Below are 27,497 nucleotides of genomic sequence, written 5' to 3'. Positions count from 1 at the left end.
CTCCTGACCAATAAACACTGAAGACATCTTAACTGGGAGTTAGCACATGGCAGAAGTTTCAGCTGCTTGCGATTTGCAGTCCTCTCGCCACTAAATCCTATACACTGCTTCTTTACCATGTAGTATCTTGGTTGTTTAATCTGCTCAAATTTCAAGTTACGATTTTATGCTAAGATAAGAAAAGCGACTATTTGACATCCATATATTTGACAGACAGAGAGGGGTATTAATCCTCTTTGACCAAATGTCTACATTTTTCTAAACGTTTAATAGAAATTGATGGAAACAATAACTTGATAAGGTCATATCTATGCAGACCTGTGGTGTGTATTAAATCTGTGTGTGTGTGTGTGTGTGTGTGTGTGTGTGTGTGTTCATCATCTCTGTGCTAATTGAATTATGTCTTCAGGTGAATCCTCTAGTAGTCACTGTTCTGTGCTTCATACTCAGCACTCAGTCAAGTGAAACAGTCATCCTCTCTCCTGCTCTCTCATCTGCTTTCTCTCCCATTAGTCACAACCTTATAAGATGCTCTGACACTTCGGCTCTGCCACCCACTCCATCCTTCTCTGTTTCTTTATCATATTTAATCACCTGCAGTCAGTGGTCAGGCAGATATCAGCTCTGTGATGATTGGCTTGCAATGAGGAGTGGGCGGGACCTGCTCCGATGCATCACACACGTACCAGCGCAGCAGGACGGATCCTCTCTCTCTCTCTCCCCTCTCTCTCTCTCTCTCTCCTCTCTCTCTCTCTCTCTCTCTCTCTCTCTCTCTCTCTCTCTCTCTCCCTCCCCCTCTCTCTACCTCTCACTCTGCCTTTCATACATACGCAAGAGCGCAGACTGCAGCAGAACGCAGGGCCAGTAGGATTTTCCTCCTCGTACTGGAACAGCCGAGAAACCAGAGAGACAGTTACCCGCTGAGGAGGAGAGAGACGTTATTCATGGAGGATCCACTGAGGAGAACCTGACCCACAAGCTGCTGAGTGTGTAGGTGAGTAATTGTTTATCCCACTGTATGTGTGTGTGTATATGTGTGTCCATGAGTGTGAGTTTACTGCAGAAGCAGCAGCACTGCAGATACACCGACTAGGGGCTCTGCTCATCCCTCTCTCCCCTCCCCCCACTCTCCTCCTACTCCTCCTCTTCCTCTTCATCTCGTCTCTTCTTTTAGAGCATCCATTAACAAGTCAGGACTTTACCCATTTCTGCGAGCACAGGGCTGTGTATGTTGTGTGTGTTTCGTGAGAGTACAAATGGTCTGGCCACACCTGGACTCAGCTGCTGCAGAGTGGCTACGGGGTGCGCTGGATTTTTCTTGCCTCACAAGTGCTGTTTACTCTTCTGAGGCACAAATCAAACTCAACTGTGGTAGTTTTTGAAATGTTTTCAAATAATTCTCCCCCTGCAGGTTTGCATCTGGCTCACAGAAGCAGTTGTGTGGACTCTTACACGCACCCATCCCTCCTTTGGGACAGGCCCACTGCCTCCTCATTTATGGATAGGATGCTCGGCTCTGCGCCCTTGTGCTGAGGAGGCGTCTGCGGGCAACAGTATGGGCGCTGTGCTGGCTGGCATCCCCACAACCCCCTCCACCACCGATCTGCCACCACCACGCTGCCCCACCGAGACGGGCGCTTCCCCCAGCCCCGCTGATGGGCGAAGACACTGACGCCACCCCGACGCTCAACCACCGCGGCTTCCTCCCTGACCACAACTATGTGACTGAAGGTAAGACCATGACAGAGGAAGCTGCATGAGCCTAAATGTCACAAAGTGTGTGTTTCAGTGTGCCCCAGTGTGAGTGTGCTTCTGTGTGTCGGACTTCTGGAGAGAGAGAGAGAGAGCGAGTGTGTGTGTGTGTGTGTGTGTGTGTGTGACAAAGTGTGTCAATGCAAAAACAAGCTCAGGAGAGCTTCTTAATCTTCTGTAAGCTTTGTGTTGCTCAGATAGAGTTGCAGTCAGAGCAACAAGAACTAGGAAACAAAACACTCCTCTGTCTGCAAAATTAAGCCATCTTAGGCAAGTTTTCCCCTCACTCTTTCCCTCCTCTCCTTCTCTGTTCAATTTTTTGTGTCCTGCACCTTCATTTCTGTGTTTTTGTTTATTTATGCTTTTGTAACCTTCTTCTTACATTGTGTAACAGATATTTTGTCACACTGCAGGGAAGAATTGATCTGGCCTGTGTCCGAATGTTTGTATGTATGTCTGTGTGGGAGAGTCATTTTGTTTGCCTGTAATAGCAGGCATTTCCAGAAAAACAAGCCAGAAATTTCCACCACATTCTCTTACTTATTGCACTGCATGCCATCTCTCACATTATGAGAGTCACACACACATTGCATTGTGTCTAATTATAGAGTATCACCTCTCAAGCAGGGGAATGTTCAAAAAGTTAAGCAGCACACAATGCAGAGCAAACCAATGACCTCTTTTGGTTTGTTTCATAAAAACAGGTGGATTATAACCTTGGATAACCCCCTTCTGCTAATCTCAATTACACCACTAATCTCACCTGCACACAAGCTTCCTTGTCTGCCCTCCTGCCTGTCTGTCTGTCCCCAATACGTTTTTCTTACACTCAGCTCATTGTTCGCCACACCTCTTAAACCAGAACAGCGGATTATCATTTGGGGGTCACGAACGTGTTGCGAGCTCATTTGTGATTCTTGTGTCGCTACAGAAAGGAATTATGCTTCCTGTGTCTGTGCTGTAATAAAATATCCTTCACACAGAAGCACATACTGTTGTCAGGGGAGACCTGTAGTGCTGCCTGTTGATTGTGTAAATGCTTGTGTGTGCATTCAGCGCATTGTATTGCTGAGGAGATTGAATCATACCTCTCTGTTTGTGTGCATCTTTGTTTTGTCTCTATATGTGTGCGAGTCCATCCGCTTTTATACGTGTAGTATATCCATGAGCAATACATGTCTTTGTCCATTTCAGAAAGGGATTTTTGATGAGTTAGAGGCAGAAAATCAGTCTTAACGTCCATCACCAGCCATCCATTATTGCCATAGCAACTGTCCGTGATGATAAACATGCTGCTTTTCATGCTTGGCCAATATGATTGACAGGTTGTCTCCACCCACCAATAATGGCAGTATTAATTATCCTGCACATCTCAGGCAGACACAGACATTATTCAGGATGAATTGCTGATGAGCACGCAGCGAGGTGGACACGCCACTGAACACTGTCTGTCTGATAGGACTGTGCAACACATGGACATCCTGGAAATAAATAGTTGCAGAGGAACGAGTACAAACTGTGCTCTAAAAATTAATCTCACAATTCCCCTAATGACCAAAACCAGATAATTCTATGTCACAAATAAACAAAATGATTCATTACCTGCCTCCTCTTCTACATCCACTCCAACCCCCTCCACCTTTCCTCAATATTCACCCCATCCCCCCGTCCTCTTCCCCATTTCCATCCCCCACTGCCTCCCTCTCTCTCCCTTTCCCCATCGGTCCTCTAATGCAACTCGCAGCATTGCCCAGTGCTGAAGTGGCGCGTCTGCCAAACAATTATCCAACAGTGCTCTAAAGGCTGCTCAAACACAATGTGTCCCTGTATGTGTGTGTGTGTGTGTGTGTGTGTGTGTGTTAAAGAGAAAGACTGAGCAGCACTGAATGTGATTTTATGCTTGGGTGTATTTCATTTGTGTGTCTCCATCTTTCTTTCTTTTTTTGCCTTGCCTTTGCCTTTGCCTTGTCTTGCATTCACATTTACACCTGTGTCTTTAAGTGCATACTATGTGTCTTTTTGTGTGTCAGGTCTGTGAATGTGTGTGTCTGTCTGAAAGGGTTTTGTGTGTGTGTTTATATGTGTGTGCGTGCATACGTATCAGTGTGTCTGTAGATCTTCCCGTGGGGATTCCCCTGCCCTTTCACTCCTACAGGGGAGGGATGCTTAACCTCCCTCTACCTTAACCCCCTCCCCTTCCCTCCTCCCTACAACTCTTACTCCTTTCTTCTCACTCCTTTGCCCTCCTCAAAATCTCCCTTTGCTACACCCTCACCTCCAGCTGGAGAGGGTTCAAGGAGGAAGGATGGAAATAATGACGACAATTATATATTGCATCAATATTCTGTATTTTGACATTTTTGACAGTTTTGTAAGTAAATTATTTATGATTGATTCCATTTAATAAATAATTCAACCACACTAACCCTGATTACTAAGGTGCACCACATACAAAAGTATCACTGATGCTAAGTAAAAAACAAAATTGTGTGTAAATATAAATGTATCTGAACTCTTAAAGCAAAAATACCAAACATTTCTTTGGGGTTTTTTGACTGTTGATTACATAAATTGAGCAGTTATTAGAATTGCTTTGGGCTTGAGCAGATGTCATTATGTTTGAAAATTTCATAGAAAGATTAATCAATATCAAATAATTATTAGTCAGAATACCTGTATGTTAATATTGAGCTTTCACCAGCTCTCTCTCTGCCCTATTTTAATTGTCAGTCAATAACCCCCTTTTCACAGAGATCCTGCAATACTGTCCCCAACAAAAACTCTTGATTATGCCAGCTTAAGTTTTTTACACAGAACCTAAAAAAAACTGGCATAATGCAGCCCCAGTGAAAGGCATACGTGTAACATAAAAAAGTGTGAGTGTTTCGTGTTACCCATTACACAAGCGTCGGGCAGCTTTTTTTAAACAATATCAATTGCATAACATGTCACTAACACTCATTTAACACCAGAGCTTTCTGGTGGTTGATCTCGTCCTCTGCTTCGAGTGTCAGGAGCTCCTGGACCTCAGTGTCTTCTCAATTTGCAGACGTTTTCAGTTGTTGTTTTTCTTTTTCTAGTTAGCTGCTAAATGCTGCTAGCTGCTTTTTAAATCTCCCAGTGGTGGGTCGCACACATAACACGTCGTCCAAACATCACACCTGGCCCACCCTGCCTGCTCACACTTTTTACACAGACAGCGATTTGGCTCTGTTACTACCGCTGATGCCGGCTTAAAGGCGTAACAACACTGTCACCCCATTCAGTGTTCATGCCTTTTTATACAGAACACGTGCCGGAATAACAGCATGGCATGTCCCGCCTTGACCAGGCAGTGTAAGAGGGGCTTTTGTCAGTCGACTCAAGGGAAATGTGAGCTCTATCTACGCTTCTTGTAACGCTCACCTGCAAAAGTTGAAACACATTAAGACTCTGTCCCACGAGCTGTCTATCTCTGTCCATCCTGCATGTCTTCCAAGCCAAACCCAACATGTGAACACGTCATGATGTACAGACACAGAGTGATCATAAATACAGCATCAGTATTTTTTTTTCTCTGGTGAGTACTCATGGCCAGATGTGGTGATGCAGTAACTCAGTCCCTTCCTTAACCCCATCCACCTCCCTGGTCCTTCCCTCCTTACCCTCTGCTCCTCCCTGTTGCCCTCCTCCCTCCCTCCCCTCCATCCTTACTCCTCTTGCAGGGCTGCTCCTGGCTATAGCCTGAAGAGCTCCGCCCATCCTGTCCACCCCTCTCCACCCTGGAGTCCTCCCCCAGGATGTTGAGCCCCATCCAGGTCCTGTGCTCCGACATCACTACCCTTTCTCTGGAGCCCGAGCCGTTTGCCTCTTACACTGAAGGTGTGTGCTCTATCCTCTTCTATCCCGAAGGTCATATCTGTGTCGCACAGTTGCGTCCACACGACCCCAGTGTTAGATTTGAGAGTTTGTGTGCGGGGGTGGTTGAATGTGATAGTGTGTGCATGTGTTCGGATAGCGTGTGTGTCCTTTGAGTCAGGTGAATTCTCACGTGAGTCTGAGTGTTATAAATATCTTAAACATCACTTTGTCTCTGTCTGCCTGCCTCATCCTTTTTGTGTGTCTCTATTTTTGTACCTGCCTTTTTATTTTTGTCTCAGTCTGCTTGCTTCAGTGTGGAGAGTGTGTGTGTGTGTGTGTGTGTGTGTGTGTGTGTGCGTGTGCGTGCGTGCGTGCGTGTGTGTGTGTGTGTGTGTGTGTGTGTGTGTATCTGTGTGTGAGGGAGTATGCGATTTGATTTCTTTAAATAGTTTGACCAGACAGCTCATCTCCTTCAAAGCATTTATAATACTTCTACCTCTATCTAATACAGAGGAAGACACACACACACACACACACACACATGCACACACTCTCTGAGCCTTATGAACAAAAACACTCACACACACACACACACACACACACACACACACACACACACACACACACACACACACAGAGAGACATAGCTCAAAGCTTCTCTGAACTTCTCTCATGAATTCATTAGCCAGATATTTTCTTAGCTTATTGATTAATTGTGTGGTCTATAAAACACCTGAAAAAAGTGAAAAATGTCTGCCACAATTGCTCATACCCTCCAAACTGCTTACTTTTTCTGACAAGTGGTACAAAGGTATTTCATTTTCTATCATTAAAGACTGAAGACAGCAGCAAAGATTAACATCTTCTCAGCTGGAACCAGTGAATTTTTTTGCCAAAAAAGACAACAATTAATAAAATATCAGAAATGCTGCAGAATATTTTTTCCATCAATTGACTAATCATTTCAGCCCTAATCACAGATGAGTGGCAGCATAAAAATGGGCGAGAGTCTTATGAATATGGGATTACATTACAGTATTTATGTGGTGTCAACACATAATCTCAGTTTTCAGTATTGCTGGGGTTACGATGGGTGTAAACCAGCTAAGCTCCTAATCTTTTTTTCTATTTTACAGTCTCATAAATCTGTTGGAAAAACAAATTGATTTATATCAAAAATGAATCACACATTGCCGCTCTGAGAATTCATGCAGCCAGAGGATGTCTTTGCAGCAAGGCAAAGCAGGATTACAGGTGTATTTCACACACGCTGAAGCTGGCGTGGTCTGTGATTCTAATTGTTTGTGTCTATAACCATTAGGCTCACACCAGCTCTGCTCATTGTGCCGATGTGTGTTTGGAGAAATGGCAGATCCCCTGCTGTGCTGGGCTTAAAATCACTCCTCTCCACACATGTGCACCTCTAACACAAACACATGCACCCGTTTTTTTCCAGATAACTCCGAAACTGTAAGACAGGGATCAATTTAACGTCTCCCTCCGGCAGTCTCTCCCCTCGTCTCCTTCACTCCCTCCTCTCCCTCCAACCAGTTTATTTCTCTACAGCATAATTGAGTACACACACTTGTGCACACGCACACAGGAAATGCGGGGTGCTTGAGCTGTAGCATGTGCATACACACACACACACACACACACACACATCTCCTGCTGAGTGGTGGCTTGTCCGCTCTTTTAAGGAGTGTGTGTTTTTGGCTCAGCTTTAATGGTCTGTGCTTACCCAGTCCTAAGATATCTATAATTGGGACTGTAGGGCGTCTGCTCCCCTCTCTGTCCCTGCAGTAGCCTTAACAAAAAGAAATAAGGAAATCCACCTCCTTCTACCCATGCCACCACCCTTATCTATCCCATAAACATCCTCTGCTCTCAGATGTGCCACAGATGAGCACTGATCTTAATGCATATAATACAGACTACGGTTCAAACTAACACTTATTTTCAATATCAATTCATCCATCTATTATTTTATCCTTCATGAAATTCATGAAATGTCAGACAGTAGTAAAGAGCTGCTGATCTCATTTTTCTGAAGGGCTCTGACGATGTCTTCAGATGGTTTGTTTTGTTAAATCAATCAACCAGAATCTCAAAGTGTTCAGTTTACTATGACTTAAAAGGTTACTTTGGTGATTTTCAACCAGCTTTGTATTTAAACAATGTGGTTAGTATGTGTAAATAAACTGTAGTAAACTTCCCTCTGTATTTCCAGCACATAGATCTCCCTGCTCATCTTTCAACTAAAATCTGCTCTTATGACGCATTTTACTGGTTCTTGGGCTGTTGTTCGAACTGCCGATTGTACTCCCGCATTTTTGTGTGCCCTCTACCATGGACAAAGAGTTAAGATGCGAATTGGGAGAGAGAAAGCTGTATCTATCTTTTAGACCAGACTCTGATCAAACAGCAAAACAAGTCGATGCTGATCAAAAGTAAATTAAGATTCTGTAACTACATTGCCTATTTCTTACCTAAAATGTCTTTAGAAACATATTTTAGTCCACTGTTTAGCGGTTATAAAAGAATTTGAGAATAGGACGTGGGTGCCACATTGTTTCCTTTATTGTAAAAGCAAAGGCTAAGAAAATCGGAACAAACAGTAAAACTAAGCAGTGCTAATCAAATTTAAACAGTTTAACTGTAATTAGAAAATCATTTGTTATCAGCCAGCTGGCATGTTATTTTCTGTGTCCAAATCCGTCAATTATTTTACAGATAATGTTTTCGTCCCTAGATTTTCAAAGACATTCCATTTGCAATGATATATAACTGAGAAAAAACAGAAATCCTCAAACTTTAGAAGCTGAAACATTTTGACATTTTTGCTTCAAAAGTGACTTTAACCATTAATGAATAACAAAAAGTGCTGTTGATTTATTTTCTGTAGATCAGCTAATCATTCCAACTCTCCTTACAACATCATGCTTTGATTGTTGAGGAGCTGCTGTCCTTATAATCACCTCACAGCGCATTGAGTGTTTGTGTGTTTATCACTTGTGCTTGTGTTTTATGCTTCTTTGTGTCATTGAGTTCATTCATGTTTGTGTGTTGTATTGTGCTGAAATGAACTGTATGTGTGGGCGCGTGCACTTGCAGTCACAGTGTGTTCCCCCAGCTCCTGCAGTGTGGCGATGAGTCAGACAGGCCTGCTGATGCTAATGGACTGTCTGTGGGAGACAGACACAGCTAACTTGCTATACTGTAGCACACACACATCCACACTATATTGACTTGCAGCTTGACAGCCTAAAAGACAGTTAAACAAACACACACACACACACACACACACACACACACACACACACAGTATTACATCAGGAAATTGACCAGTTATGTCTCTTGGAGGAGAACCACAGCGCTCACGAGCGTTTCTCATCAGTTGTGTTCTTAAAGGTTTATTTTTCTCTTCTATTAGAGAGCATCAGAGAAAGACAGATGGATGTGAGGTGTGTGAGGTGTGTGAGTGTGTGCGCAAGAGAAAGAGAGAGGAGTACAGAAAGATAAATAGGATGGGAGAGGAGAGTGTGTGCTCCATATTTTATTCAGCTATATTGTGTGCCGCTCCTGTGGGTTTTGCTTACCTTAGCTCTTTCTCTGTGTGACTTGAGTAGAGACATAGTTATCTGTAAATGTGTTGGGTGCACGCGCGCACACACACACACACACACACACTCACACTCACACACTCACACACACACAGAGCATCAAGCACACACATTTGTTGTGCCTCATGACGTGACTGTGTGCATTCAAATCTGTGTGTGTGTATGTGTGTTTTTGAATTTTTCGAGTTTTTGAATGAGCGCCATCGTGCGCGTGTGTGTGAGCAGTAATTATCTGCATATCCTCAATTTGGACCGTAGTGTCAGCTCCATCTCCTGGTATTAATTTGGCAATGTTTGTTGGTGGACAAAACTGCAGTGCCATAATTATTTTACCGCGCTCCTTCTCCTGCGAGGATTGGATTGATGAATCCCACTTCCTCCTTCACCAGACTGCCATATACGGCTAACCGTTACAAGTACCCCTGCTACTGGTTGGCTCAGCCTGTTACCATGGCAACCCCCCTGCTCACCGAAGGACCCCCCTCCACCCTCCGCCCCAGCGCCTCTTCCCTCCACCTCCCTTTCCATCCTTTCCATCCATTCTTCCACCACAACCACCAGCAGCACCACCGCTACGTACACGCTAACATACAGCCAGGCGGCAGAGTGCCGTGGGGGAGGGATGAGAGAGAGAGAGAGATGAATGTGGATAGACAACCAGCAAGAAAATGAGAGAGTGAAATTGGGCAAAAGAGAGAAACTAGATGACAAAGGAATCTGAGGAGGGAGAGGGATTGAGAGAAAGCCTGAATTACAGAAAAAGAAATTGAAAGTGAGGAATAAAGAAGCACTGCAGTGACTGGGAGATCAAGAATCAGTGCAATGACGAATGGAAGAATGATAGAAACCAGTAACACATGAGGTGTGTGAGGAGTGGGGTGAATTAGGTTGTGTTAGTGTGGAGATTGAGGAGCAGTCCCTGCCTCCCCTCATCATAAAATCTCTCTCTCTCAAGGCCACCACAAAACAGGCAAGGCTACAGCTTTGAATCACTCTGACTCTCAATAAATACACTCTCCCTGCTCCATTTTTATTACAGTCAATGCTTGAGGACTGTGTTCTTTTCTATCAAAACTGAGCTTAGTGGACCCCTTTGTTGAAAGCTTAGAGGGATACAGCATCTGACATTAAATTATTTTAAATCTAATCTGTGCCCTCTTTGAAAATATTATTTGGTATTGGTGTAGCAGATTTGTGCTTTTGTTGTAAAAATTTGAAGTTAATTGTAGGTTTTCTGTTTTTGCTGGCAAAGAATTATAGATTTCATGGTCAGCAATGAGTAGTGTTAAGTCAAAGAATTATGAATTGCCAGGTGTCATGTGAGGACAATGATATATGGAAACAACTTGATGAAAAAAGATTGAAAATGATTTAAAAATTATACAATCAATTATGGTTACGGTGATCAGCATCATCAGCAACTGTCTGTCCTTAACGCGGCCTTTGTATTCACAAGTGTGAAGTCCAACCACAAATGTGATACTTCACAACTGAGCTGAACATTCACTCCACTGCAGCTGGTAAACAGACCGAAGTTGTTTACTTGTTTTGTTCGAATAAATCAGGGTTAGGGTGACGAAGACGACAAAGCAGGTCAAAATGTGGGCCTACGTCAAATATTTACTTGATGGTGGATTTTTAGATCTTTAGATCATGACTATTGCATTTGTGATTTTAAAGGGTCAGCAGAGAAGCAAATGAGCTTACCTAGCGTGTTTAGGTAAGCTAAGAGCCTGTTTATACCTGGTATTAAAATGTGTTTTGGTCATCGGAACAAAAATTAACAACCGAGATACATCGTTGTTCACACCGGTCTATCATGCATATCTGGCTGACCACTTCATGTCAAAATTTCATTACTATGTACATAGCTTTTGGCAGGAGGTCAAAAGCCACTGTGTATAGTTATTAACTCCACATTCTTGCTAGCTCCTCACATGTCACGTTAGTGTTTGAGTCAATACAGCTGGAGATATTGCTGTCAGCAGAATCCAGCGAGTCTCCTTCCATAGGGCAAAATGATGGACAGTCACACGACAAGTCGACCGCTCATTGTAAAATGGTTAAGTTAGAGTGTTAGTGCGCTGTCACCAAAACAACCATCATGTCCTGCAATAATGACGTAGTTCTTGTCAGGGGCGCTTTAGCATTTGCACGAAAAAAGATATGTGGTGTAATGCGTCCCAGACCTCCAGTGTTGTAATGCCCGAGATGGGTCTTGGTCTTGATGATCTTGAGATTGGTTTCAGGATGATTTTTTGACCGCCCTGATCAATTTAGAGTCGGCCTTTGCTCGTTCTCAGATAAAGAGGATTTGGGATTTAATTTCAAGACTAGTCAAGACAATAACTACAGGGATATTGCTTAATTGCTTTTGCAAAAAAGAAGTGTTCAATAAAGATGGTTAGGTTGATTTCGGCTCCTATAGTGTTTGTATTTTTTTGCTCACATTCCCACCTTAAAAAATCACAGTTGTAATGTCTTTTGATTTTTTTTATCAACACATTTTTGATGGTATTCTTATACAAACATACAAATATTTATGTATATATAAATATTTGTATGTTTGTATATATTATAATATATATATAAGTATGGCAATGAAAAAGATGGATAAAGACAAATCCTAATTTGTTTTTTTTTGTATTTTCTATAGGAATATGGATCTTTCAGTTCAATTTGAAGAGTGCCCATGGTTTACATGTTCCACATTTTATTGTTAAGTGTGCTGTGTAGTTTGGGTCTTGGTCCTGACAAAGGCTCAACCCCTCAAAGTCTCGGTCTTGTCTCAGGCTCAATATACTCTGGTTTCAGTCATGACCTAATCACAGTTAAGATGGTCTTGACTACAACATTGCAGGCCACCTCACCATGTGGTTTGAGTGATCGGATCACAGTGAGTCGTGTTGGTTGTTGTATGTAATGCTGTCCACACATATTATCACCAGATGTAAACAGGCTCTAAGATAACCTGCAGATAACTTACATGGGTTCATGCCAGCTTAGCGGCATTTTTTCATTGAAACTAAGTTTCTTATTACTTTGAAAGAGATTTAACCACCAAGATATTTCTCCAACTGACTGCAAATAGATAATAATAATAAATCAAACTTAATCTGATGTACAGTGGGGCGGTGAAAAGAGGATAAGCAGACAGAGGGGCAGGCAGTAGATTGCATGCACCACTGAAAGAGATTCAGGTTTCAGATCCCATACTGGCATGTCCTTCATTAGACGGCATAACCATGTGCTTTGTATTCCTCATTCTGCGTGTTATTTGATGAAGAAAGGTCCGCCGAAAGCACTGAGTCAGTAAATGCAAAGTGCTTAATAACGTGCTTGCTCTTCATATCAAAGTGCTGCCGCTGAGTCACTCTGTGTTGGTGTTTTGGGACACAGAGCTGGTGAAAGGGGCATTGTTGCAAATATGCATATGGGTGTCTTGAAAAATTATCTTTGAATGATATTTAGTCACTAATGTTAATACAGTCTGAAATGTGTTTACACTTAATGACACTACAGAGATGATAGAGTGCATAATTATTATTAGACACACACACACACACACAGTGAACTTAAGTGACACTGTAATCTCGTGTACTGGATGTGTCATAGTGTGCGTCATTGTGTATGTGTCACACTGGAATAGTGATAACACCTGGGACTAATGTGAAACAGCTGTGTGTGTGTGTGTTTGATTTTTTGCGTGTTTTGATATGTGCTGTATAAACTGAATTTTCTCTGAAAGCTTACGCACGACTGGAGAAGATTTGTGTTAGTAATCAAATATTGTTTTATTCTACACATTAATTTATATATTTTAATCCACTTACATGTTAATGCATTGACTGTTGACTTGGTTTAATAATTTAGAGCCAGTTAAACAGGTTATACAGATGAATGATGATGTGTGGTCAATTAGCTAATGGCTACTCCTCTCTTCCTCTTTCCCCACCGTTCTCTTCTCTCATGCTCTTTCTTCTTCTGTCTTTTTCTCTGTGTCTGTCTCTCTCTCTCTGCAGCTGATATCATCTCCACTGTTGAGTTCAACCACACTGGAGAGCTCCTGGCCACAGGGGACAAGGGGGGCCGAGTGGTCATCTTTCAGAGGGAACCTGAGGTAGACACACACACACAGACACACACACACTGTTGGTCATACACACAAATATACCATTTTTCGTTCCAGCTGTTAGAGCAGCGATGAACACACACTGTTCCCCTCCAGCTACAGTCTTGATTGATTAATAAATAGTTGATACTCCTGCTGTGTCAGAGAGTGGATCATTACAGCTGTGCAGAGCCGTGCTATACTATTTCTTCACACGATCAAGGTGATGGGGGGCTTCAGTCTGGGGTGTTACATTACACCACTGTGATTGTATATGTGAGCAAGTACACATTCCTCCCCCCACATGTCCTCATAGCTCCTTCTCCGTCCACAGAGCAAGACTGAGCCGTTCTCACAGGGAGAGTACAATGTCTACAGCACCTTCCAGAGCCATGAGCCTGAGTTCGACTACCTTAAGAGTCTGGAGATTGAGGAGAAGATCAATAAGATCCGATGGCTGCCTCAGCAGAACGCCGCACACTTCCTTCTCTCCACCAATGGTGAGAGAGGCCACACACATACACACGCACACACACACGCGTATTTTTCAGGGTTTCTATGTATCCTTTAAAATTTTCAAAAGGCACTGAATTCATTAATCTAAAAATGAGGCCTTAATTGTTATTAAATTGTCTTAAATCTTTTAAAGGTCTTAAAAATTTTAAGGACTTGAAAAGAAGGATTTTGAAATATTTTTTGTACACTATAAAATCTCAAAATAATTGTTTTTTTTGTCAAATAATTTAATAAATTACTCCTCTAAAACTCATCATGATGAAGTCCAGGCTGTGGATTCTCACAAGCAGGGTGACAAAAAATCACCAGCAAATTTCAGATATTCCCCACTTTGGTTTGTAAACCAACTAGATTTTTATAAGATAATATGTTAATTTTCTTCCATGTGTTCCACTCTAAAAAGGGACTTTTTTTTTGTATAGATAATCTAACATTCTCAAAAGACAACAAATGCCATATCTTATGTTACCATAAACATTTGAGCAAAAACCTAAACCTAAAAAAAAACCTAAAAAATCAATATCAGTTTTAAGTGAACACTATATTTAGAATATTTTTGCCCCTGTACCCATACCTGTCAACATCAGGCTGTGAAACAGGGAGATTTACTGAGATATCTACAAATGGCCTACCCTCAAGGCCTCCAACCCCATTTAAAGCTTACAGCCTTTTTTACACTGAGATTGTATAAAAGGACAGCTAAGAAGTCCCTTCTTTATGCCTTTGCATTTTCACAAAATAGTGAAAATGGAAGATTTTTCAACAAATAGTCTGCCCTCAACACCATATAACCCACCCCGATATAACGCTACACTACAGATAAATAGAATAAACTGAAAGGATGTGAAAGCAAAAATACTAGTCCTCAAATTCACAGCTCACAGAAATATAAAAGTTAAAAAAAAGTTAAAATGAACAAAAAGTGCCAAAAAAAAGTTTTAGTTTTCTATTTTGTTTAAGTACGCTATATTTAGAATATTTTCAACACTTCACCTTCTGGTCAGACAATGATTTCTGACAGGTGACTGAAGCCGTAGTATCCGTCTATGCTCTCCTCAATGCCACCATACCCCTTTGACAAAAATGGCAATTTTACCTTACAGGAAAATGGGAGTTGGTTCACAGTTGCCTTGATCGGTCAGTGAGTGATGTTGTGTGACTTTGATGATCTGATCTTACCTTTTTGAATGCCATAGTCAAACAAACTAACTGTTCAAGGCTGCCGCAAACCAGCAATTCTTGTGGTCTGCGAGCTAATGTTACTGCTTTAGTCAAAGGAGTCTGGTGGCTTTGAAGATATCATCAATAATGACCTCTGTTCCCCATTGGAAAGGGCTCTCTAAAAGCAAGGTAAACATACCTGCCAACTCTCTGGATTTTCTCAGGATCTCATTTTTTTTTTTACCCCTTCTTCTGCTGTGCCCTCTTCCTCTTGCCAGTCCCTTAATTTTATAGTGATATACAAATCAAATTAGTTTTTCTCATGTGTTTCTGTGTGGAATGTGTGTTGCCGATTAGATTGGACGACAGTATAATCTCTTTCAAATATCACACTTAATTTGTGTTATGGTACGTGGCAACCCAGTCTGGATCATGTATATTCGACCCTGCCTCACTGTGCTCATACAGCCTCTGCCGCCGCCAGACACTGATCTCTATCTGTCTCCCTCACTGTCTGTGTGTGTGAGACACTTGTTTGTGTGAGCTGAGGGTTTTTATGTTTGTGTGAGAGGTGAGTCTGTAAGAGCATCACTATTCTTTTTTCTTTTTTTTTTTAATAAGTGTGTTTATTGGATTTTTTTTATATGCTGCATATTACAGCGAAAACAAACACAAAACGAGTAAGGTACAATACAGAACATTCATAGTAAGGTATCATCTCAATGAAATTACTAAGATAGAACATCACATTGAGTGCTTTCAAAGGTCCAAAATAAATAATCAGGGAGTGAAAATGCTGCCTATACAATTATTGATGGTCCAAACGAAAAAAAAAACAACAAGACAGCAAATGGAAATGCTATTTTGAAATGAAAATGAAATGTTATTTTGTCTTCATCAAGAGATTAAGGCAGGTAGACTTCTGTAGCCTAAACATAGGTGGAGTATTTACCTTTAATCATAAATGGTAGTTTTTTTAAGGGCAACAGAGTGTGACAGACCAGCAAGCCGGGCTTGTAAGCTTGGTCTAGTCGGAGATTTCCAGGATTTGGCTGTGGTGTGTTTTCCTTGTAATAATCCATAAACAGTCATTTTCTTATCTGACTTGCATAGTTTACAGGAAAATACCAAAAAAACATAGTTTGGGGCATACAAATTACTTCAAGCCTGTGACATGTGACAGGATATTCAAAACCTCTTTCCATAAAGCCTGAATACTTGGGCAGTCCCATATGCAATGGCATAGTACTGCAGCATCACTGTTCTATTTGGTAGTTGTAGTCTATTGTGCGACGGCCAGTGGATGTTTGTAAAATTGCAGCCCAGTGATGATTTAGTCATTTTCATACACCAGTTGTAAGGTGGAGTTGTCTTGCCTTTAAGCCAGCAACTTAATAACTGACAAATCACCGTCTGTGTAAAAGGGACAGCTGCCAGGATGAGACCATGGCTGGGACAAGTGTGACACTTTGACAACATCTTATGCATACAAGATTTGAAATAAAGCTAGCCGCTGTTAGTAGCTCACTCAGAGAAGATGTGCGTATACGTGTCACGCTAGAAGCCAACGCTGTTGTGTTGAACGTCACAACTGTCATGCCTTTTTTGCTTCCAGGATGCTGGTTTGCTATTTGAAATCACCTACTGGAGCAGCATGATGTAGCCGTTGTTTGGTTCTTTGTAAAAATGCAAAGGCATGAAGAAGGGACTTCTTAGCAGTCCTTTCATACAATCTCGCTATAAAAAGGGCTTTAAGGTTTAAATGGGGGCGAAGGCATTTGTAGATATCTCAGTAAATCTCCCTCTGTTTCACAGCCTGATGTTGGCAGGTGCAGCTAAAGCAGTGAAAAGATTCTAAATATAGCGTACATTTCAACTAATATTGATTTTTTTCTGGTTGCTAAAATCTGTTTTGCTGCTGCTTCCATACACAGCAGTACATTGCTGCTTAGCTCTCATAGTGGCACTCAAGCCTTATTCTCCAAACTAGGAAAGTACCACCTTTCATTTACTGTAGGTAATACTCTGACTATAGATAAGTACCTCAGACAACCCCACTCAAAACATTATAACTAACAGGTGTTTGACAGAGTGAACAGAGCAGTTGAAATTAGGACAGTTATTTGAGTTTATTCTGTTAGAAAGCAGGTTTTCCCTCGCTTAAGGTGACAAGAGTTGCTGCTTGTGTTGCATCACATGTTTGTAGTGCATTAGGAGTATGTCTGCCTTGGATAAGAGGTCCCATCATAAGATTACATTCAGAGTTTATGGCTATATTGGAAGATGTATAGATTTTCCCTGAGCGCCCTGTTATTGATTTATTTAAGTACTATATTATTTATGATTAAGGGTATGAAAAATGTAAGACCTGCCTCAGCAGTTGGGTAATGCTGCTGCTGCTGCTGGAAAGCTTGCTGTCATTTTTTCAATATATTACAGAGACTCTCTGTGTCTGTCAGTGTTGATAAAATAAACCTCACTGTTTGCTCATTTAGAGCTTCAGAGTCAAAGCTGTCTTTTCGGAGCTGACAGTTTGAAGAAGGGTGGATTATCTTGTCTATTAAGTAATGTCTTTTGAGTTCAAGTGCCTGAGTTGATTGTGTCTTTATGCTAAAATCCTTAGCTGTACCAATTTGAGATGAAATTTCACATTTAGCCTACTCTTATGTGTTTGATCACATCTAATCTAAGATCTCCAGATAGCTTTCTCACCTTAAAGCATATCTACAAGCACCTTTTTCATCATTTGTAACACTTTCAGATTAAATCTGTGCTTATCTGTTTGCTTCATGGTTCTGTCCGATTCCCAGATAAGACCATCAAGTTGTGGAAGGTGAGTGAAAGAGACAAACGGCCGGAGGGATACAACCTGAAGGATGAGGAGGGTCGCATCAAGGACATCTCCACCGTCACCTCCCTACAGGTAACATCTATCTGTACGTCTCTTGCACATGCTGAAACCGTCATAAATGCGGTCGCTTGTGCAACATAACTGGGTCAGTGGGTACAGATGTGTTTGCATGTGCAAAAATGGGTCACTGGCACAATGATACATGTGTGTGTGTGTGAGTGTGTGAGGGCGGAGAAATCCTCTTTTTCCAGCTGTACAGAACAGTAACATCTGTACTATGCAGAGATAGCCTGTCCGCCATTAGGAGGGGGGGTTCCCGCTGTGCTTTATGCAAATAAGGACACACATTTAAGCTGTGTATGAATCATGTATTGACAAAGAAATTGTTTTAATGCAAATGTCAAGACATGAAAACGCACTCAAATGAGCTTTAACTCATGCACTGAATTGACTCTTAATCCTTCTATCAAGCAAGTTGAGGTTTCCTGCAATCATGTATTATTGATGTCAAAGGAAGTTATGCATTAAATATTCATTCATACTACAATGACATTATTTAAATTCAATCCGCTGTCTGTATCATCTTTCTTCTCTTAATCAGTTATGTGCGGTATTAAACTGCTCTCTGTCTCTTTCTCTCTTTCAAGGTGCCGGTGTTGATGCCGATGGACCTAATGGTGGAGGTGAGCCCGCGGCGAGTTTTTGCCAACGCCCACACTTACCATGTCAACTCCATCTCCGTCAACTCTGACTATGAGACTTACATGTCAGCTGATGACCTGAGGATCAACCTCTGGCATCTGGACATCACCGACCGCAGCTTCAGTATCCTTTGTGGGTTGTAGTGTGTGTTCATGGTGAGGACAAGAGAAGACTCACAGATATCATCATTACATGCGCGAGCATATTAGAGCAGGACTAGAATTATTAAAGCACAAGGACACAGATAATTAATGCATACGTTAACACATAGATGCGTGTACATGCTCAATAATCAATTTCCGCCCACACACACACTTGCACAACTCCCACACTGCAAATCCTACTTTGTTGCATAAAGAAATGCACAAAGACGCACAGTGTTGGGGGAGGGGAATATTATTCTTGAGGAGTGAAAATGTAGCTTAATGAATAATTCAAAGACTGCATAAATATTTCAGCTCTCTCTGAGTTCTAATCCAGCTCAATAGGACACAGTACAGTCACATCCATGACCCAGACAGGATTTATGATATTACAATTTATCTGAATATGGAAATACTTTTCTTCCGACAATCCCCCCAAGATACATTTAAATTGGTTTGCTTTATTTCTTCTGTAAATTATTTACATTGTGAGGGTCATGTATACATTTACATACACTTATGTTTTTATTTTTGTATGTAGATTGCGGAGCTTTTCGTATGAATTCAAACACAATATTATTAGCTTCTCATGTGGTTAGTTAGTGAATAGAATTGATAAAAGGATGAATGATTGAATATGTACATGCCAAAACCGTTCTACTGGCGCTTAAAAAAATTAACCAGATGATTGGCACTGCTTCCTCATTCGTTTACCAGCTTATTTGAGTGGGGATAAAATGATTTAACCTTGAGGCTCTTCTCGTCATCTTCTTCTTCTCTAAATGCTGTCAGACCAAATGGATCAAATCCTGATTGTAAAACGAGTTTTTCAGGAGGGTCGTACCACTAAAAAAACATCTTTTTCCAAATGTAAGTCTATTGGAAAAATTTTTTTTCCACCCAATGGAATCACATAATGAACTTTGGAATTGTAATTCCATTGTTTTTCCACTATGAAAACTGGTTGGAAACCCAGCACTATTCCAGGCGGTCTGCAAAATATTGCAGATATGGACGCTGCCAGCCTGTGCTGGTGATATCAATTGAAATCAGAATCTGCGTTGTAGGGATCTCGTGGTATCGACTTCCCCTTGTCTGACTCCATTGCGAGCAGCTCCATTGATTCCGAGTAAACTAATTGACACACACAGCTGTGAGTCATCAAATAACAAATTAAAACCAAACCTGAAAGAACAATTAACACTTGAACAAACATCAGTGTGATTCAAGCTAACTAAATCAGAGAAACCATCTTTGGGAATAATGTATATGATGAAATGTATACACTTTGATCTTTTAGTTTGGCCCAAGGCCCCTCCATGTTGGGGTTTATAATCTATACTGCAGCCAGCTGCTGGGGGGCGATCAAGATGTTTTGGCTTTTTTTAGCTGTCATGTGGTCCATCTTTAATATGGTAAAAACAGTTCAGGCTGAAACAAACTGCAGGCTTCGGGTGAGAAGTGGAACCTCTTTGTTGTTTTTCTGAGCGACTTTTCCTCTCAGACATCGTGGACATCAAGCCAGCCAACATGGAGGATCTAACAGAGGTGATCACAGCGGCTGAGTTTCACCCCCACCACTGTAACCTGTTTGTCTATAGCAGCAGCAAAGGCACCCTGCGCCTCTGTGACATGAGAGAAGCAGCGTTGTGCGACAAACACTCCAAATGTGAGTAAACCTGCTGAGAACTGGGATGGAGACATAAACATTATGTTTTTTTTGTTGTTTTTTTACTATAGTCTATATTCCTGCAGGATCCTTCAAAGGCCAAAATATCTGATACTGGTAGTTTTGCACATTTTTAGATGAATGACCTTTCAGGCAGACATCAGACTTAAAATATACAGTTAGGCAGAGACAATATTCAGACTAAGACATACTCTTCCATGTGCTGGTCGTTTCAGCTAATCTTTATAAACAGATATCTGCATATGAATGCAAATAAAAAAAATTTAAAAAGAAGAAGAAGAAGCCAAATTGGCATGAAACAATAGAGGATGGGTTCTGAGTTTGTATTTTGGCCAATGCTTGATTGGTCAATGATATTCAGACTACAGAAGGTAATAAGAACACTTCCAATACCAAATCTTGTACCTATAGATTCTACACACATATGCATGTAACTGATTTCAGAGATTATGTTTTTAGCTGTGCTAGCCGCACGGCTTCATGATGGCAATGTTGGTTGGTCAGTCAGTCTGTCAATTTTGCCTGGCCTCAAATATCACAAAACCTATTGAATATATATATATTCTATATTTGTGGTTTTGAGCGAAATCTTTGGACAACTAATGAATGGAATGACATGAAATTCGCTACACATATTTATGGCCCCTTTAACATGAACTGGAATCATTTTAGGCGACTTTTTCATTTAGCTAATGAAAATCAACTTGCAGAGACTCTCTTAAGATACCTAATCCATCACAGTGGATAATCATCATTAGTTTGCTTTATGTATATGTGGTTATGTAGATTAGAGGGGGGACTATCTTCTGCGGGGGTAATTTGACAATAAAGTCTGCGTATTTAATTGGTAATGTTAGTAAACTGAAACCTGACAAACTTCAGGTATGCTTTATGTCATTTATTTGAAAGTACATTTGAAACATTTTTTAACATTTAATCATATTTCTTTCCACTGCAGGTCCATTAATATAGAGCAGAGTTAGTTGAGACATAAACCTGTCCTGTCCTGAAGGGACAGCTATTCAATTCACATTTTCTCTCATGCTTCAGATTTATTGTTTTCGAACTTTCTTTTCTTTTTTTGATTTGTACTTCCAAGTTGAAATGGCCAGTGTCCCATGTGTTTTACAGCTCTGACCAGTATGAGTCACTACTGCAGTGAATACTGCAAATCGTGTTCAGTGGAGCACCCCAACAAGCGGCAAGGGATTTAATATTTGTTTGTTACATTCAGTGAGAAATGCCTGTATTTACCAGTTTTTTCCTCTGGAAAAGACTTCTGATTGTTTCCTTTGAAATGTGCTGGTGTTTATACACAGCAGGATGCAGACAGCAACATAGTAAACATACAGAGGTCACCTGTGTGGTCTGTCTGCCTCATTGACTACTTTCAACATATAGATTTCTTTATTGGTGCACATGAGATAAAGACATCTGGTTTAACAGCCCTCGGCCTCCTCTCCCACCATCTCTAGTGTTCGAGGAACCCGAGGACCCCAGCGCCCGCTCCTTCTTCTCTGAGATCATCTCTTCTGTGTCTGACGTCAAGTTCAGCCACAGCGGTCGCTACCTGCTCACCAGAGACTACCTGACTGCCAAGGTCTGGGACCTCAACATGGAGAGCAAGCCCCTGGAGACATACCAGGTATGTCACCCACCACATGTTAAATCATGAATTTTAATTTAAAATACAAAAAACATGAGAATGAATATCTTCTCTGTCAGGCTCAGCTGTCTGGGAAAGGTGAACTGATCAGTTGGGGAGGGCGTATTAAAACTTCATTTGAATTCATTGAATCCAGTCGTCTGTTGAGTCAGTCCACTGTTTTATTCTTGCTTCATCAGCTGACTGATAACATTCAGTCCTAAACTTTATAACCCCACAATTTGCTACAGTACTCTGTTGTGCCAACACTACATGCTGTTGCCACAAAGTCTTCCGTATTTGTTTTTTTCTTTTAAAGGTAGTGTAATGAGGGACAGAATAACTTTAAAATAGTATATTTTTTATTGTAAGAAATTTTATTTGAGCATCACTTGCAACTAATGTCTGCTCTGTGTCAAGAGCTGATCCACAAAAAAGATATTGCGCCAATGATATCACAGCACAAATGCCCAAATTTAAAAGTTTAAAATAAAATTTTGTAGCTGATTGCAGTTTGCCGTTTTTTCCGTCTGATCGTAGTTTTCTGTGTGGTAAAGGATTAATGTTGCCCTTGCACCAAGAACACACGAAGCAGAACAAAAGGAAAACTGAAATTTCCACAGCGCAAGTTACAGGTCCTGACTGACGAGGCAATCCTCAGACAAGGAACTTAAACGTGACAGAGAGAAGCCTTAGTTGAGATTTAATATCCTAGTCTGTTAATGCGCTTCAGTTGCCACCAAATCTCTGAAGACACAGATACTTCCCCTCTAACAGTGTGTGGTTGTTGTAAATTGGACTGTTTTGCAGTGAGGCTCATCTGCATAGAAAGGGGCCAGTTTTGCACCAAATGTTTGCATGTTACCTTGTTCAAAAAGCACAGGAGCTCAGCATAGCTATTTACTTTGCAGCACAGTTGGAGGTTCATTTTACCCTTTGCAGGTGCTTTGAAATTACTTCAAGCTGCCTCATAAACTGTACATTTCTTTTATGAACCTGCGTGTCTGTGCTCACCTTTTCTTTAATTTGTCGCCCAGTGTCCTCTCTACATCCCACACGAAGTTCCAGTGTTTATGTTCATGTTTATGTGCAGGATATAGTCCTCCAGTATAGTCCAGTCCAGCACTGCTGCTCAGATTCTTTCAGCAAAGCATCTTTTACCGAATTAAATGAAAGCTGTTTATATTGAATTTTCACTTTACACACAAGTGTGTGACTGAAATCCCTACTAGGTGACTCACTGTCCCTTTATTGAAGGGGGCATTGTCATCATGGAGATATGATTAATACGAGACAGAAATGAATCATGGGAAGATGCTTGTCTTTCAGAATATACAGTTCTTGCTGATTAGACTTTTCCCAAACCTCTTATGAATAATTGGATTGATTACAAGCCAGAGAATGCACTTCTTCTCCTCGTGGGTGCAGAATCACCAGAAACCCTGAACTATTATCTGTAGATTCATCAGATTATATTTGGCAGATTGATACATGTGTCAGACAAACATAAAACAGTGAGTTGTCATTATGCTGTGTATGTGATGAAATGGGATTGACATGCGGTTGAAAAAATGCAAAACTAAGTAAAAGGCTGGTAAAAGAGCATTTTTCCAAATTTCAAATCAATCAGCACTCCATTTATCTCCAGTGTCACTTCTAAGTGTTTACAATCAGCCTCGCCAGCTTCTGTTCATGCATTAATGTGCAGGAGAACTCTCTGTCAGCTACGTTTGTGACCGTGTGTTTAGTTTTCCTGCCGCGGGCGTGTGGGTGAACATGTGTGTGTGTCTGTCTGACGTGTGAGGGCCTGTGAGGCCGCCAGGAGTGGGAGGCCAAGATGCACTGGGGCTATTTATAGTTCGCCGAGCCTCCACTCATAAAGTGAAACGGGAAGAAGGGATACCTTACACAGCGCCCGACACCTAGATCTGCAATGCAGCACCGAGAGGGAGGAAGAGAGGGGGAGGGAGGGAGAAGAGGGGTGAGGGTTTCAGATGGAGTGTGATGAGAGGAGGAGAGTTTGTAAATGAGAGGAGGAGAAAGAGGGATGGCAGGGGTTTAGTGGAGTAAACTGAGGGGAGAAAAAGGATTTCAGAGCTCTTACTTTGGTTTTACTCCTCCTGGAGCATGAAAAATATGCTCAAATCCATGATAGATCAGGCACTGTGCTCTAAATCAGACATCATGCGGACTAGAAAAAAAGGCCATATATATTCAGCTTCAGCTGACACTGTATCATTTCACCCGAGCAGAGAGCCATAGGGGAAAACAAAAATGTCACCTGGTTTGATGTACAACCGTGAGCCGACCTCAGCTTGACCATTTATTGATCGCGAGATGACTGTTGACTGCTGACTTTATGCAGAATGTGAAAATAGAGGGCTTAATGCAGAGCGCAGCGGCTACAGGAAGGTGTAGATTTCAGCCCCTTGCATCACAGTGCTGACACAGGCAGGTGCAATGAACGCACAGGGGAGAAGAGTTATTAGTCAGTGAGTGTGTGTGTGTGTCTGTGTTTGTGTGTGTGTGTGCGCCCACGTGTGTGTGTGTGTGTGTGTGTACGTTCACATGTGTGTCTGTTATCATGCCCTTGGTGGGTTTGGATGTTAATGGGTTTACTGATATGGAAAAGGAGTTTAGATTAAAATGTTCTCTTGGCCCTCATATTGCTCAGGGCCGGTGTTGTGTCTCATCAGAGTTGCCTTCAGGGAGGTTTGTGTTACACATTTAATGTGTTTTGTCTGTACTGAGCTTTGTATGTGTGTGCGTCTTTTTGCTCACTCCTCTATTTATAGTTTACACAGATAGTCAATACCTAGCAGTGAAACAGTTGTGTGCGGGATTTTTTTAATCATCATATCTGTGTGTGTGTGTGTGTGTGTGTGTGTGTGTGTGTGTGTGTGTGTGTGTGTTTTCTTCCAGGTTCACGATTACCTCCGCAGCAAGTTGTGTTCCCTTTACGAAAACGACTGCATCTTTGACAAGTTTGAGTGTGCCTGGAACGGCTCGGACAGGTACCTGAAGTGTTTTTGTGTGTCAGTATTCACTGTGGGAAGAAGTACTCAGATCTTTTGCTCAAGTACATGAAGCAATACCACCAAATACTCTTTTGCAAGTACTTTCATCATGTCTGTCTATTGCATGTATGGATGCCGTCTACTGCAAAACAAGTCTACCTACGGATACAGATAAAGTATCCCAACCTAAGTTAAAGTCCTGCATTAGAAATCTTATATCATTAAAATTAGTAGTAGTAGTATTAGCTTAAAAATATACTTTTATAGCAAAAGTAAAAGTACTCATTATGCAAAGTCATTTTTAAAAAATAATGGATGTAATGTTTTGCTTCAGTAATATAAATCTGCAAGATTTATGCAATATTAATCTCTGTCTTTTCTTTAAACCTGTTTCAGTAGATATTCTTGTCAGCTTTTCCTGATTTGCTCAGATTTCAAAGGTTTAAATGCGTATGAAAGGCGCCTGAACACAGCACAAAAAAAAGTGATGCCGTTTCGAGAGAAAAGAGAATGAAAAGCTTTCAGACCGTAGTAACCATTTCTCTCCTCCCCTCAGTGTAATCATGACCGGAGCCTATAACAACTTCTTCCGCATGTTCGACCGCAACACCAAACGCGACGTGACCCTGGAGGCGTCGAGAGAGAGCAGCAAACCCCGAGCCGTCCTCAAGCCGCGGAGGGTCTGCGCCGCCGGGGGGAAGCGCCGGAAGGACGACATCAGCGTGGACAGCTTGGACTTCACCAAGAAGATCCTCCACACGGCCTGGCACCCAAACGAGAACATCATCGCCATCGCCGCCACCAACAACCTGTACATCTTCCAGGACAAACTCAACTCTGAGATGCATTAATGAAGGGATGTCAACGGCGGATACAAACCGAGTTTACACCTGAACACACAGCTATGCCAGAATGTACACATTTACGGACATACACACACGGGAATATGCCTAACACACACAGTCAGAAAACACACACACAGGTCTACTCTTTGACACACTCCCTCACCTCCTCCCAGCCTCCCAGAACTGAAAGGACCTAGAGAGGGAACAGGCTGGATTACGCAATGGATTATGGATTGCAAAATTGTCCGAACTGTGGATTTCTTGATTGTTAAGCTCTGGATTGTGCTTGATGGTGTGTTTATTGCTACAGCTCAGCTTCTGAGGGGGATAAAACCTCCCAGACTGGAGAGACGTTTACATATTTGTCTTTTTTTTTTTTTTGTTGTTGTTCTTCAGGCTCTTTTGCTTTCTCCACCTCCTCCTCCTCCTCTCTCTTCTGTATTTGTGTGCTCGAACAAAGCCTATTCTTATCCCTTGCCCACTGTTTTGTGTAACGAAAACCCTTCGTGGTTGTCAACCAGCGGCACTGATGAAAATGGGGCATTTACGTAACTGACTGTTTGATTTTTCTGATCAGCTCCTTCCTCCACTTCTGTTTTTGTATCTTCTTGTTAAATGATGTAAATGATGGTAATTAATGATGACGAATTAAAGTGGTAACGTGTGATATGCAAGGAAGAATTCGAGACCCCCTTCCCCTTAACCCAAGTGCACCCAGACGCCTCTGAGCTCAGCCGGAGCGCGTTCAGTCAGTGACAGTCCTGCAGATAGAAGCAGAAGTTAACACCGTGGCCTAACATGAGGACACACACTCATCTCTGCTCCACACAGTGTGTTTCAGTCATTAATGTCGTCTCTGGCCCGTCAACTTCTCTGATTGTGGATTCTGCTTCTGGTCTGGAGATACATCGTGTGCTACTTTGCCGTTAAATACAACTCAAACCAAGCAAAAAAATAAAGAAACTAATTTCAACAATCAAGCAAAAAGATGCTGCATGTAAAACCAATTTAGCCTAGGTGTTTATAAATTGACTGACTGACTTGGCTGCCTTCTTAACCATTTAGACCCAGCTGTACAAAGGCTTCAGGGGCCCTGGGGCCCCATGCAGCACGAGTAACCATAGACGACTGAGCTCTCCTACTTTTATTTGTGTCTTTGGACACTGAAGCATGTTTACCAGTGTTCGGTTCATACACTTACATGTACGTTTTGAATGAAGCCGTCCAAGAATCAGTTTCTCCTCGACTGAAACTGAGAACCAAGAAGATTGAGGAATGTTTTCATTAATGTCGTTCTCTAAAAGAAAAACAAAAAAAAAAAAAATCAAAGGGCCTAAATGGTGTCTGTATATATCAACTCTGTTTTTGACATGTATGAGGTTTTGTTTTTTTAACATCCTTAAAAGGACTGCGGACGCGATCATCCGCCTCGATGATCGCCTCTCAAGCTACAGCAGAGAGATGGTACTCAAATCTCCTCAGCCTTCCTCACTGATTACTTTGCTGACGTGCAGAAGCTTTTATTTTTTAAAGAACAGTCTATTCTTTTATTTGTCCTCAATTTTACTCCACCACGTCCTGACCAAACTAATGTTGATTCA

At 41.6% G+C, this 27,497-nt stretch overlaps 1 protein-coding gene across 3 annotated transcripts; it reads left to right on the top strand.

The window, feature by feature from the left end:
- The first annotated feature begins 829 nt into the window (after positions 1-829).
- Positions 830-27,475, top strand: LOC121948161 (serine/threonine-protein phosphatase 2A 55 kDa regulatory subunit B gamma isoform). Of its 3 annotated transcripts, none has more exons than XM_042493450.1 (10): positions 830-990; positions 1,412-1,731; positions 13,238-13,335; positions 13,661-13,826; positions 17,814-17,926; positions 18,502-18,679; positions 20,204-20,368; positions 21,865-22,034; positions 24,957-25,048; positions 25,608-27,475. In XM_042493450.1, the coding sequence occupies exons 2-10, from the start codon at positions 1,656-1,658 to the stop codon at positions 25,900-25,902; spliced, it is 1,353 nt and encodes a 450-aa protein (XP_042349384.1). In that variant the 5' UTR covers positions 830-990; positions 1,412-1,655; the 3' UTR covers positions 25,903-27,475. The 3 variants fall into 3 exon arrangements, with proteins under 3 accessions (XP_042349384.1, XP_042349383.1, XP_042349382.1); XM_042493449.1 differs by having other exon boundaries at positions 830-994; XM_042493448.1 differs by lacking the exon at positions 830-990 and adding an exon at positions 5,457-5,613 and having other exon boundaries at positions 1,670-1,731.
- The last annotated feature ends 22 nt before the right edge of the window (positions 27,476-27,497 follow it).

Source organism: Plectropomus leopardus, chromosome 9 (genome assembly GCF_008729295.1).
Source record: "Plectropomus leopardus isolate mb chromosome 9, YSFRI_Pleo_2.0, whole genome shotgun sequence".
Classification (NCBI taxonomy): Eukaryota; Metazoa; Chordata; class Actinopteri; order Perciformes; family Serranidae; genus Plectropomus; species Plectropomus leopardus.
Note: the sequence above shows the minus strand (reverse complement) of the source record. Positions and strands in the feature narration are given on the sequence as shown.

What these genes read in the sequence shown, in the direction of transcription:
- LOC121948161 (XM_042493448.1), top strand. Translation starts at nt 5,532, where the DNA reads ATGTTGAGCCCCATCCAGGTCCTGTGCTCCGACATCACTACCCTTTCT. An exon ending in CTTCCTTCTCTCCACCAATG is followed by an intron (nt 13,827 to 17,813) that starts GTGAGAGAGGCC and finishes TCCGATTCCCAG; the next exon opens with ATAAGACCATCAAGTTGTGG. An exon ending in GCCTGGAACGGCTCGGACAG is followed by an intron (nt 25,049 to 25,607) that starts GTACCTGAAGTG and finishes TCCTCCCCTCAG; the next exon opens with TGTAATCATGACCGGAGCCT.